General features: G+C 59.5%; 2 protein-coding genes across 2 annotated transcripts; both read right to left on the bottom strand.

The window, feature by feature from the left end:
* Positions 1–4,241: 4,241 nt before the first annotated feature.
* Positions 4,242–5,408, bottom strand: MPK3 (putative mitogen-activated protein kinase 3; the record flags this gene model as incomplete). The annotated part of the gene is made up of 1 exon (XM_001681330.1): positions 4,242–5,408. The coding sequence occupies one exon, from the start codon at positions 5,406–5,408 to the stop codon at positions 4,242–4,244; it is 1,167 nt and encodes a 388-aa protein (XP_001681382.1).
* A 6,664-nt stretch (positions 5,409–12,072) lies between these two features.
* LMJF_10_0485 (hypothetical protein) lies at positions 12,073–12,918 on the bottom strand (the record flags this gene model as incomplete). Its single annotated transcript, XM_001681329.1, has 1 exon — positions 12,073–12,918. One exon carries the CDS (start codon positions 12,916–12,918, stop codon positions 12,073–12,075), a length of 846 nt encoding a protein of 281 aa, XP_001681381.1.
* Positions 12,919–13,725: the final 807 nt, after the last annotated feature.

Here is a 13,725-nt window from a genome sequence, read left to right as displayed (position 1 = left end):
GCCCTTTTTACGAGGAAGGTCGTCTCTGTTGGTTTCGCGGGGACGAGGGGTGGGGTGGGGTGGGGTTCAGATGAAGGGAAGGAGATCGAAAAGGAATATGAAAGAAGGGGGAGGGAGGAGCGACAAGTGACCCAGCGCAGTGGGTGAGATCATGCCTGTTGGTGTGTGAGTGTGTGAGAGACGTGTACGTGTGTGTGCGACACAACGTCGAGAGAGAGAGAGAGAGAAACGAAAAAGGTGAACGGAAGGGAAGAGAGAGAGCGTGCTGGAAGGCGTGACGGAACGGATGCGGCATTCATGTGTAGCGTAGTCCGCCATACGCAGTGCCACAGTGAAAGGTACACACAAGCCCCCATGCATGTGCGCGGCCCCGCTCGCCACACCACCCCCATAACGAAGGCTATCTTCATTTCCGGTGACCTTCACCCTGTACACCGCAGCAAGATGAGGCATGCTGACGTATCACAGAGAGGAAGAAGAGGGCGCCAGAATGGTGCCAAGGCAGGAGCTGCGGGATGTCCTGCGACGCATCCATACTCGCGTATATATGCATGCTGAAGTGCTACACACTCTTCTTCCGCGTGTACAGACTTTTTCTTCCAACGCGCGTGTCCATTCTCTGCGGTACACAGCGCGGGGTCGAACCGCCACGCTGCCCCCCTCCTCTCCCCCCGACCGGCCCTGCCACAGACCTCATCGCGTGGCGCGGGGCATCGGTAGACACACGCGCGCTACAGCAGTGCGCCGACTCAGCTGCCTGAGCACGGCCCCTGCCTCAGGCTCTACCCGACTTCCACGCGTCGCAGGTCCGCCTCACCGCCGCACCCATTGTGCCGGCCACCACCTGGAGCACCCCCTCAGGGCGACGCTCCGGCTCCCCGCCAGCAGGCAGTGATGGCCGAACGGGATGCGTTCGAATTGCGCCGGCATTTCGCCTGTCAGAGGGGCGGCGCAGAGGTGCTCGCTGTCGCAGGCCGCCCCCGCCGCCACCATGTCCGGGGGACATGAGCGCCGACACAGCGGTAGCGGTGCACCGCTTTGCCCTCCCCGCGTCGGAGGCACGTGACCACGTCGCCAGCAGAAGCGGTTCGGCATTGGCAGGGGATGGAGGAGGAGGAGAGGGGGGTGGGGGGCTGCTTGGCGTCCACCCCAAACAGAGTGGGGGCCACTGGACCCTGGGATGCCGCGCGTTGCGGTGTGTGTGCGCCCCACCTCCCTCGTCATCAAGGGGTGCACGCACAATAGAGGAAAAGGGAAGGAAAACAGGCGGGAATTCGACAACGGGGCTGCGCTGCATTCACAGGCTCAAGACACATGCACCGCAACTGCTTGCAATGCGAGTGTGCGCGTGCTGGCGAAGGTGTCGCACCTCCATATCCCATCCGCTCCCTCTTTTCTTTCTACCATTGGCTTTCTAATGTGCAGCTGCAGTCGTGGTCGAAGGCAGTAGGCGGCTTGGGACGCCCCTCTCCCTCCCCCTTTTTTCCGTGAGATGTCCCGTTAACATATTCGCTTATGTGTACGTCTGTGTCTCGCGCTTGCATGTCCCTCATATGTTGATACTGATTCCGCTTACACTACTCTGCGACTCGATCGCCAACCTCACGGTTGATTTCTATGGCGTCGTGGTGGGTCGGCTAGAGTGAAGGAAAGGGGGGGGGAGAGAGAGGGGAAGGGAGGGGTGGTGGCTGTGATGTATGTATGACATACATGCCTGCGCATAGCTGCCGACGTTATTCGTCGACGGGCTTCCCCCCTTTCTGAAAAAATCCACTTCATATTCATCTCTCTCTCTCTCTCTATATATATATATATGCGTGTGTATATAACGTCGTCGTCGCACACGGGCGGCGGAGGGTGAGAGCCAGACAACAACAGCAGCGGGACAATGAGGCTTGCGTGTGATGGCGCGACGCGTATGTATCACACGCACACACATACACATACTCACATCAGCCGGACCTCGAGAGACAAAATGAGCGGGAGAGAATGATATCAAAACATAAAGTTTGACGCGTTCCGATCCACGTTCCCAACGCTTCTTGACTGGCGAGTTCCCTGTTGCAGTGGAAGAGTACACCGACCTGGTATCCCTCCACTTGCGCCCTCGATGCCTCCCCTGGCACCGGCACAGCTGCCAGGGAAACATCCTGCTCTTGGGCCGTCATCATCGGGGTAGAACTGCGTACGAATAGGTAGACTTACGCATCCTTCCTTTCCGCCCACCCAAGGTGGGTGGGTGGAGGAAAAACGAAATGCTTGCAACGACTCAGCTCCTCGAGTTCTGAAGCGAGAGACGAAGAACAGAATAAGGGAGTGAGGAGAAGTGCGTGGTGAAGGCATGTCGTTCGCATGGCGGAGAGCACGTTCACACTCACTCTTCCTCACCATACCGTTTTTCGGTCCGCTCTCCCTCTTGCATTCCTGTCGCAAGCTTTCCGAAGACGATGAGACAAGCAAGAAACCAAACAGCAGACATAGGCACGAGAGACCGACGGACAGGCGCAGACACACACACACACACACACACACACACACACACACACACAGGAGGGGGAAGAGGCATATACTCTCTGCCTTTCCAACGCAGGAACGGCCGAGAGGCCCAAGCGAGAACAGAGGTAAGAAAAGGAAAAGGATGGCGATGACTGGCACCCCCTTCCTCCTCCTCCTCCTCCTCCACCTCCTCCTCCTCCCCCCCCTTCCCTCCACCACCACTGAAGGCCATACAAGAAAGAAGAACGAAGAGGCGCCCCGTTGCACAAGGAAAAAGGGAGGGAGGAAAAGGAGTGCGCGGCTATGTACATGAAGAACAAGAGCAACCAAATGTGAAGCGAAACAACCAAACAAAAGAGGGAGGGGGGAGGAGGAGGAAGGGAGGGGGGAGGGAGGAAGGACACGTTGTGTGTGTGTGGGGGGGGGAGGGAGGAAGGACACGTTGTGTGTGTGTGGGGGGGGGAGGGAGGAAGGACACGTTGTGTGTGTGTGGGGGGGGAGGAGGAGGAAGGGAGGAGGGGAAAAGAGAACCAGCAACATGCCGTACGAACCAATCGAACGAACACAAAAACAAAACAAAGGTGAGGGAGACACACGCGTACATTATCCACACAAGCGCACGCCAGCGTTGTCCTCCCCCCCACCCCCACCCCAAATGAAGGACAAAACATCAGATACGGAGAGTAACGCCGGCACGGTCCATCGCCCGTCATCCCCACATCCGCCTCCCGCAGGTCGGTTCCAAGCGATCGCTGACGACGGCGACGACAGCAGGCCAACGGCCGCGTTGAGGCGAGCAAAGAAACGAAGAAAGTCGATGGGGGAAAAAAAATGACATGCGCGTGAGTGCGTGACCAGAAGACGAAAACGTAAAACAACGAAACAAGAGGGACGCCGCCCTACCAGGGAGTGGCTGGAATAGGGGAGGGCGGAACCGCACCACCACACGCTCACACAAGGCTGAGCAGTGGCAATAAGAAACGTAGACACACAGAGACACCTACATACACACACACACACACACACACACACACACAGATAGAAAGACGGAGAGGAAGAGAGGGGGGGGGATACTCGGACAGATATTCCTCCCCCCCCCCGAACACACTCACCGTGGTATACGCGTGCGTGCGCGTGTGTATGCGTCGATGTGGACATGTGTGTAGAAGGACGATAATGTGTTCTTCGTGCCTGCCACCAGACATGCACACACTCTCAAAAGGAGAAAAGAAGAACAACCGCATCGGATAAGGTAGAAAAGAGAAAGGCAAATCGAAGGGTGGGGTGGGGGTGTGGTCGGAGAAGGCGGGGGAGTAGGCAGCAGAGGGGGAGAGCGAGAGAGTAACGCTATCCGCGCGCTCTCCATCTCAATATTTCCGTACGCCTGAGCGGCTGAGTTGTAGGCGTCGCTACTAAGCGCCTGTTAGTGCGTGAAGGTGCATGTGTGCATGCTGGTGTGCGGAGCGCACTCTACCTCAAAAGTACTCGCACACTCACGCGCTGACACAGGTGGAAGACGGAAAATAAGATGTGACGCCGCTGCGCACCCGCCATGCTCTCTCCTCCCGTTGTGGAGCAGCTTCTTGTCTCACCCTGTCCACCCATGCATCCTCGCTTCTGCTATTCGCTACTTCCTTCTCTCAACACGTCTCTTCTCATTCATGGCTGTGTGCCGCCTGTTTGAGCGGGATGGTACACACAGCTGAAACACATCACGACAGCGGTTGGAAAAGAGAAGATGTGCGCTAGTGATGGTGGCCGCTGCCGTTCTTTGAGCTGCTGCCACCAGCCGTCGTCACCGGCGGCGTGGCCTGCTCCAGAGACGGGTTGTAGTCAACAATGTCGGCCCAGAAGGCGCGACGAAGCTCCGAAACGCCCATCGGGGTGCTCTCATGTGCCCACAGGAAGGGGCAGGAGCAGGCCGGCTCATCTTCCTCGTCGTGCAGGTGGGCCAGGTATGGGTGCGCGAGCATGTCAGCCGCGGTCGGACGCTTGCTCGGGTCTAGCGTCCACATCTTGGAGAGAAAGTCTATGCCCTCCGTGTTGCCGGCCAGCCCGGGGACGAGTTTGGGAATGTTGAGCGACCCGTCCGGCAGCTCATTCAGCTTCTCCAGCGCCTCGCGGTGCTCGACGATGCTGGCTGGCGGCTTGCCAATGTGCTGCGCGATCATGCGCAGCTGGTCCATCGTATTGCGACCTGGGAAAACGGGCTTGCGGTTGTACATCTCTGCAAAGATGCACCCGACAGACCATATGTCCACTGCAGTGGAATAGTTCGTGTTCTCCAGGAGCAGCTCCGGCGGGCGGTACCAGCGCGTGATGACGTAATCCGTGAGCTCCGAGTACGGCACATCGACGCTGCGGCTCAGCCCGAAGTCTATAATCTTGAGCTCACAAGAGATGTTTGTGACGAGGTTGGCGGGCTTCAAGTCGCGGTGGGCGACGTTCGCGCTATGCAGGTACTTGAGGCCACGCAGAATCTGGTAGACAAAGTACTGCATGTGTGACTCCTCGAGCACCTGACGAGAGCGCAGTACGACATTCATGTCTACGTCCATGAGCGGGGTGACGACGTACACGTCTTCGAAGCTGTGGTACTCGCGCTTCAGCGGAGGCAGAATGTTCACCACATTGAGTAGGTTTTCGTGGTGAAAGAAGCGCATCATATCGATCTCGCGCAGCACTCGTTTGCCATCCTCTACATCGCGGAACACGTCGCGACACTTCTTTATGGACACCTTCTCGCCAGTGTCGCCATCCAAGCAGCTGCACGCGATACCGTAGGCACCCATGCCGAGGATCTTGAGCAGCGTGTACTTGGACGGAACCTCGAACGGGGAGCCGCTCACATTGTACACCTTGAAGTCCCCCACAATCTTGGGCACGCTCAGCTCCTGGTTGCTCTTGTGCATTCTGGTTACTCTGTGTGCTGGTGCTTGCGTGCCGGTACACGACTGCTTGTTTGGTTACTTCCGGTAACAGGGGCAGCCGGAAAGGAAAATAAGAAGCTGAGAAGATGGGTGATGGCGGTAGTGGAGGAGAGAGGGGAGAGGGGAGGGGGGAGGGAGGCCTGTGGCAGGTGGGCCGGTGGGGCCAGTGATATGAGCGCTCGTGGATGTGATCCAAACAAAGGGAAGGGAGGGTAGGGGGAGGGGGGGGAGGAAGGACAAGAAGAAACAGAGAAGATGCAAGGCCAGCGACGGCGGTGGTAGTCACCGTCAAGAGAGAGATGGATAGCTGGCTAGCCAGATAAGAGGTTCGACAACCTCACGAAAGAAGAACGAGATGTACGAGTAGTTCAAACAACAGAAGGGGATGGTAGAGGGGTAGGTGTAGGTGGGTGGCAGGCAACACACAGGGCGGATGAAGAGCGCGCGAAGGTGCTGGCGGCGTGTACGCTGCTCTCGTTGGCTCTTTGAACCCACTAAAGCGAAATGGGGCCTCTTTCTCCGGTTCGGCACCTTCCCAACCGCTACCTTGCCAAGTGGAAGACACGCAAGTGAGAAAACACAAGCGAACCAACAACAACAAAGAAGAGGAACACGAGTGCGCCAGGTATGGGTGGCTGCTGCTGTATGTATGTATGTATATATATATATATATATATAGGTATATACATGCACACACACACACACACGGAGAGGACTAAATGAAAATAAACGGAGCAGCGTCCAGACGCACACAGCCAAGAAGAAAGAGGATACGGCAATACAATGGGTAGACACCACAACTACCACCACCACCACCGAGGAGACGAGGGCCAGGCGTGCAACTTACGGTGATTTGACTATCCAGACGCCGGCATAGACGCAGACACGTACACGTAGATACAGCAGTGGCGAGGATGAGCTCGTTAAGACGAAAAGAGCCACAACCGCAACACCAACAAGCCAAAGAGAGGAGAGAGAGAGAGAGAGAGAGCAAATCGACGAAAGAAATTGATGCCCGACGAACCAAATCAAACCAACCGCAGACGAGCGCAGCTCAACGAGCACAGAGGACTATATAACTATGTATATACTTAATATCAATGACAGGTGTGCCGTTCTCTACCATAAAAGTGTGTGTGTGTGTGTGTGTGTGTGTACGTGTGTGTGTGTGTGTGCTTCCTTCCGTTCCTTCGAATGGCGGAACGCGCGATTCCTTTCGTTGCCTGTCTGCGTTTCCCCCTTCTCCTGTGTCTTGTCACTGTTGTCGTGTGTCCGCCGCACGGCTCGTCTCCGTCTCTGTGCTCGCACTGATTTGAATTGAGGAGCCGCTGCGGTGGCGGTAGCGGAAACACATCCAACACGCGCGAAAACAAAGTGAATAACGTACACGAAAAAAGGGGCGGATGCACACGGACGCGCGAAATATACGAGTCCTGTTCGCCAGAAGAGGGAGGGGGGGGAAGGGCACGTCTCTGTCTGTGCGTGACTATCTGTATGTCTCTGTGTGACACGCCTCTCTCCTTTTTGGTTGCCTGGCGCACAGGGGAGGCCCTATGGGAGTGACGCAGCGGGCGTAAAGTAGGAGAAAAGTGGTGACGGGACGGAGTGTGCAAGGGGTAGGGGAGGGGGTGCGTGCGTGGGTGGGTGAAGAGCGAGAAAGGAAAGAGTCGACCTTTCAGCACACAAACACTTCCTTTCCTTCGCCGTCGAGAGAGGGGGAGAGAGAGAGAGTTTGGAAAGAGGGAGAGAGAGTGATCTACGACGAGAGGGCTACACTAGCAGGAGTAGAGCGCTTCTTCGTTACAAGGACATCGGTACACATATATGGCGGTGCTTACGTACGGACGAGAGTGCAGAGCCACCCGCCCTTCCAGCTTCCTGTCGCACCTCCCCGTGTCGCCAGTCGTGCCCCTTGGCACTGAATATACGGGATCACTGCTCGGCTTGTCGGCGGACGTTTCGCCGCATCGTGTGTAACGGGCTACGGGCCACGTATGGAAGGGGAGACATGCATGCAGTCATGGAGTTCCGCGTTGACTGCATGACTGTGTGAGCAGCCCTTTCAGAAAGCAGCGATGTCAGGAGCGCTACCCACACGAGGATGAGCCGTGGCTTCAGCAGACAAGAAAAAAACGGCCCCTCACATGCGCAGCGCACTGCTCAGTGCTTTGCTGCACCTACACGGTTGGCGGTGTCGTGCCTCCATCGCGTGCCTGTGATGGCGGCATGCTTTGGCGCCCGCTTCCCCCCCCCCCCCTCCACCCCGCACGCGATTCCCCCTTCGCGCAATGTCGCGTCGATGTCGATGTCGCAAACCTCACGGGTCGGCGTAGTGCGCCATGCTGTGCTCGCTGCGGCCCACCTGCGCCGCTTGTCCAACTCACCCTGGGCGCTCCCGGGACAGCGCGGCCGGTGATCGGTCACCCGGCAATAAAACGGGATGCATTGGAGGACAGACGCCCCGCCCCTTCGAGAAACCATCACACTCCTTGAGCAAGAACCATCACGACGCCGGCACTGAACCACAGTCGTCACAGGACACGCCCCGGCTGATCCGCTGCCACGTTTCCAGCTAGCGCCGCGCGCCGCTTCCCGACAGTTTTTCCCCATTACACACATCGCCCGCCTCGCTGTCGTGAACCATTCCTGCAAACGCATGCCCGAGGAGGAGGGAGGGTGGGGCGATGTCAGCTTCGTCACGGTTGACAGTAAACTTTAACCAGCATGCAACCTGAATTGCCGACCCCGCTGCCTGCTTCACGGCCCGACACGTGCCTGCAATCTGCATGCGGCCTGTCCGCACATCGACTCGCATATGCCTAGCACGTCGCGCGGCGGTGCAGGGGCCACCAGCCAATCGTGCTGCCACCACCTGCATCGCTTCAGGGTGTAACGTTTCACCCCACGGACAGCTCCCAGCCGACAGGTCCTCCCCGCTAACGTCGCCCAACACGGATGGGGGGGGGGCCGCGGTGAGTGGCCCCAACGCACCCATCGCTCTCAGGGCTGTCTTCAGCACTGTCAGCCCGTGGCGCGGCGAGGCCAGCTTCCGCACAGCATGGAGGTTCCGACCACGCGTGCGCGGATCCATCGGAAGACCATGCGTGTCTGCCGACGGCTCGAGAACCGACCGGGGCTACGAAGCTGTGCGACGCTTACATTCTGGTGCGGCGGCGTACACCGTGGCGTCCGCCGTGAGAGGGGGCGTGCAAGGTTGCGCTTGCTTCATTGGGCTGCTTGGTTCTTCTGTCCGCTTCCGCCGCACCCCCCACCACCCCCACCCTCAAACCTCGCGGGGGTGTGCCCGTGATAGGGGAACCTCGGTACCCTGCTGCTCTGCGAGTGCGTGCTCTCTTCCTACCGTGCCCCCCCCCCCCAACGTCTCGTGCTCCTGCTCGCGGTTAGACACATCAGGGCCACGGGGTCCATCGTCCGCTCGTACCGAGAACATGCACTGCAGAGGGCGAGCACGCGCGAGAGCTACGCCGGAGTGAGGAGGCAGTCGAAGGCCCTCTTCAAGGCCAGCGCAGTCTTGTGGTTTTCTGGTGGCGTCATGCCGCACCCGTTGAATGCGACGCCGTAGATCGTCGAGAGGACGACAACGACCGTCTGCATTGTGTAGATGTCTGCGGTGTACGCGCTGATTCTAACGATTTGGAAAGTTGGGCTCTCCGGGCCAGGGATCGCTGGGCGGCGTTGGCATCCCCGTGGCACCGGGGAACACGGCGTCGATGGACTGGGGCTGGGGGCCGTTCGCAGCCGAAGGCGCCGTGGTTGCTTGCGCCGCGGCCTCCGGTGCATCCGTCCGCTCGGCCGTCGATGCCGCTACCAGAATGAGCCGGCGCACGCTGTGTCTGCCCTGCAGCGAAGCCTTGCGCGCATGCCACGGGTCGAACACGGAGGAGGGGAATGCGGAAGAGCGCCCGCGCATCTGCCTCCGTGGGTGTGTCGGTCCGCGATGGAGCTCCTCCGAGACGGCGATATCAATGTCCCCTCAGACCCGCCGCCACTCGCCCCACGTCAGCATCCGCTTCGTCTCTCGGCAGGTGCTGGGTACCGGCCCTCGAGGCGACGGATGCACTCCTCCGACACCTGCACCCCCTCCCCTCAGCAGCATGGTGATTGGACCATCCACACTAACAATCTCCACGTGCGCAGTAGGACGTCCTCCTTTCCCCCGGTTTTCGGTGTTCATTAGGAGCCATTGGCAGCCGGCGTAATCCATCTGGAGTCGCGCGAACCTGAGACCACACGACGCTTGGCCATGCACGAGAATGTCCATGCACAGCTGCTTTTTCGCAAGCAGCCCATCGCAACTCAGCGCATGCCCACCGACCCCCCGCCCACCTCTGCACCATCAAGAGACCACAACCGTACACGGAATACTCCAGTCTGGTACACTGCGTATGGCGTGAGAGGTATGCAGCGAAGTCGGGGATCAATGTAATGTGGTAATGATGGACTTGCGGGTATTCGAGTGCAGCCGCAGGGACCAGTGCGCTCACCTGCCGGCTTAAGGCAGAGAGCAGGAGGTACGCAGGAAGGGGAGGGAGGGAGCCCGAGAGTCGGCTCGGCCGCATTCCCTGCACAAGGCGCACCGTCACCGTTCTAGGTACGTTGGTGATTCCGTGCGTGTTTGGGATGGGCGGTAATGGGGAGAAGGCGAAAAATGAGGAGAAGGGCAGGGTTGGTTGTGAGGGGACCAGTGGAGTGGAAGGCACCCTCCGTCGGTGCGGTGCAAGTATGCAGTTTACACACACACACACACACGCGCACTACGGCAGTGTTTGTGTGAGCCATACACACTCCACTACACATACCCACAGCGTCAAGCACGGCCGACATTCCAATGAGGGGATGCAGCGAGCGAGAGGGAGTGTCCTGTCTTCTCAACCTCGCGCGCGCGTGTGTGTGTGTGTGTGTACAGCCCAGTATAACCTCGAATGCCATCAAGTGCGAATGCGACGCGTGTTTTGCTGAGCTTGCCTCGTGCCCTGGGCGCTTCTCTTGCTCTGTTGTCGTTCGGTTTCTTCTCTGGTCGAAATGAGCGCACACACTTGCGCACTCGCGCGCGACTGCAGCGGACCAGAGAGCGAGTGCTGCACAAGTCCAAGGCAGCCGTGTGCGAGCGGTTGTGGCCATATACGCACGCCCACAGACATGCGAGCGAAGCCTGTACGCGATGATCGCGCAGCCATGACAGAGAGCAAGCAGATGTGGTAGCAGCAGCGGAAAGCCATGAGAAAATGACACGAAGTGGAAGGCGAAACGAGAGGGCTCGGAGGAGGCGGGAGCAGGATCGTGGCCAGGGACTCCCGCCGTATCACTACTTCCTTGCGTATTTTGTGTTGCCCTTTGGTGTGATCACTGCGAGCGCTGCAGTAACGAGGCGCCATCCGTGACGGGTCGACGCCCCATGCGCGAGCTCTGCTTCCTGTGCGCGGAAGCATCGCTCCGATGGCTCACGTGCTCCTTCCGCCGGCAGCCGCTCCCCCTCTGGCTGGTCGGAGCGCGAAGCCGAGGCAGCGCGTAATCTCGGAACAATGGAGAGAGAGGCACTATGGACAGTCTGCACCGACGGCGGGACGAGACGGGTCGGGTGCCTCATCGGGCGGGGGCAGGAATGGGTCGGGCAGCCCAAACGACTCGCGGAGAAACTGGGAGCGGGGGGCGGCGAAGGCGACCTTTGCAGCGCTGGCGTCGGCAATTCCGTGGCGACGTTGTTCTTCTTCCAGACCCGGGCAACACCACAGACGCTCGGGGGGACTCCTCGCAGCGGTGGTCACACACCCACGACGCGGCATTTACAAGATTGCCGACCCCGTCGGACGCGGGTAAGGTGGACCGTGAGCGGGGCAGGGCCGGTGAAGATGCTGGGGCGCATAGTGCGCTGCAGCGTTTCGGGTGGCGAAGCTTCAGCGTATTAGGTACGCCCTTCTCTATGAAGATGCCTGTGCGGTGTTGCGGGTGGTGCTTCCATACATGGAATAACAGTCTGGAGCGCGCGCAGGGTGCGGCTACGGTCGCTGGCGCGGAATCTGCAGATGCAGGGCAGAAGACCCAGTCTCCATTCCGCGCACAGCGAAAAAACAAAGAGCCAAGGTATGCACACGGGATCGGAAGGGTGAGCGTGCGGGCCTGCTTCTGAGTTGCTTCAGCGTGAATCGAGGGAGCTTAAGTTGCGGGTGTCCCTGCCGCTGGCGTCGTCACACTCATCACGCTTCAGCGTCTCGTAGAATCGCCTCACCGCCACTGAGGTGGTCACCGCCATCAGATTGAAGTAAAGGATCGTGAGCTGATCCAGCGACGGCGCCCGACTCAGTGCAACGTAGGCCTGCTCAAATGTGGGAATGTTGGCCATGTCGACCTGCACTGGCTGCAGCGTGAGGCCCTGCGATTTGTGAATGGTGAGTGCCCACGCATGTCGTAGGGGTATCTGCGTGCGGGACGCGGCACTCGCGGCAGACACCGTGACACCGCCCTCCGCACCCCATGCTGCTCTCTCTCACTCCTACCGGCAACCACATCGCTAGCTCCGCCCACAGAGAACGCCGATGCCCCGCTCAAGTCTTGCGTAATGGGAGAGGCCAAGGCGTAAGCAAATAGACGCTGCTGCTGTGAGGCCGCAGCGGTGGTTAGAGACACGTCAACAGGCCACTGAAACCGCACCACAGGCAGCCGCTCTTGCGCGAGTTCCGCCTCTGTAAGGTCGTGCAAACAGCGGTGCGCTGGCCTGATCTGCTGGGCCTCGTCTGAAGGCGCACACGGTGACGGCGAGCGATGACCCGGGCGGCGTTACGTTGCATAAGATGCGGCGAAAGTGTGCGTAGTGAGCAGACGGAGAAAACGCCCCGTATGGGATGCGCTTCAGTTGCTGCTGCTGCTGCTGCAGGGGCTGCGCGAAGCTGTGCGTTCCTCCCTTATCGGTCTGCATGGCCTTCCCCAATCCTACATCTACACAGCTAGTGCCCGTCACCTCGCGGTGGTTGCGGCAACGCTGCGATGGTGTGCCGTCGCGTTTGCCATGCCGCCGTTGTAGTTGCTTGCGCACCCGCCGCCAGAGAGATTCAACGTCCATAGCCTGAAACGTCTCCACGCAGGCGAGCACATCAGAGCCGCAGCCAAACCCGCCGCGGCGAAGCAGCTGTTGAACCCACGGCGGCGGTGGCGGAGCTCCGCCCTGGTCAGGGGTAGGCGGGTGGCAAACATCTTGCCGGGGATGCATCCTCCACCGTCGCCTTCGCCGCAGCGCCTGCACACGTGCAGGCAGCTCCAGCGGGGGAGCAGGAAACCGGTAAAAAATCCCCACAGAGCCGTTCACGAGACGATAGCGCGGCGCTACGTTGCACTGCAGCAGCACGCGGGTGCCGACCTTCAACGTCAGCAGCTGTACTAGCTGCGTGTCGTTCAGAGCGTCGGAAACGTGAGAGGGCACGGCCACGACGGTGGAGTGTGACCGGTGAGTTCGGCTCATCGCCTCTGCTGTTAGCATGTCGTAGGCGCGATTTGTGTAGAAAGGTGCCCACCCAGCGGTATGCACATCCTATGGAGCCAGACGGACAACTGCTGGCGCTGCCTTCGTCGAAGACGCGAAAGCTTCGGAATTTCTGCTGGTAGCGTGCACTGAAGGATGCTTGGGTGGAAGTTGCACGAAAAAGATGGCCTTGCGCGTGCCAACCTCGCTGTTCGTAGCACACAGGCGTAAACTTGACGACGCAGTGACACCTGTTGCTGTGGCTACAGCTGTTTCCACCGTTCGGACACTCACATGTGCATCGGCATGACCGCAGTTGCTGTCCGACGCGTGCACGCAGCGGGATGCGAATGCACGATATCCAGCCGGCAACAACGCACCCTGACGCACTTCATCGAGAATGCGGAGAAGCAATGCGTCAGAGGCCTGTCGGTGTGTGTGTGTGTGTGGGGTGGTGGTGGTGGTGGTGGTGGTGGTGGTGCTCAAGCACGGCAGCGCGCACGCCAAGACCCCCTCCAAGCTGCTGGTCTGCAAGCGAGAAGCGCAGGCCGCCGAATGGGCAAGGCTACTACCGGGGGAAACGCCACCGGCGACGAACCATGTCGCAACGCCGTGCGGCGCCTTGCATCCTCCGCATCTCTTCCTCCTGACTCGCCCATCCACCCATCCACCCATCCGCCCATCCACCCATCCGCCCATCCATCCCCCCCCCCAACAGCTGCCCACTTTTTACGGTGCTGCGTTTGCGACGGTCGCAGAACACGAAGACCAAAACAACGCGTCGAGGTCATCGACCGTAAACAGCTTCGCTCCTCTCGACTCGGT

This window comes from Leishmania major, chromosome 10 (genome assembly GCF_000002725.2).
Source record: "Leishmania major strain Friedlin complete genome, chromosome 10".
Classification (NCBI taxonomy): domain Eukaryota; phylum Euglenozoa; class Kinetoplastea; order Trypanosomatida; family Trypanosomatidae; genus Leishmania; species Leishmania major.
Note: the sequence above shows the minus strand (reverse complement) of the source record. Positions and strands in the feature narration are given on the sequence as shown.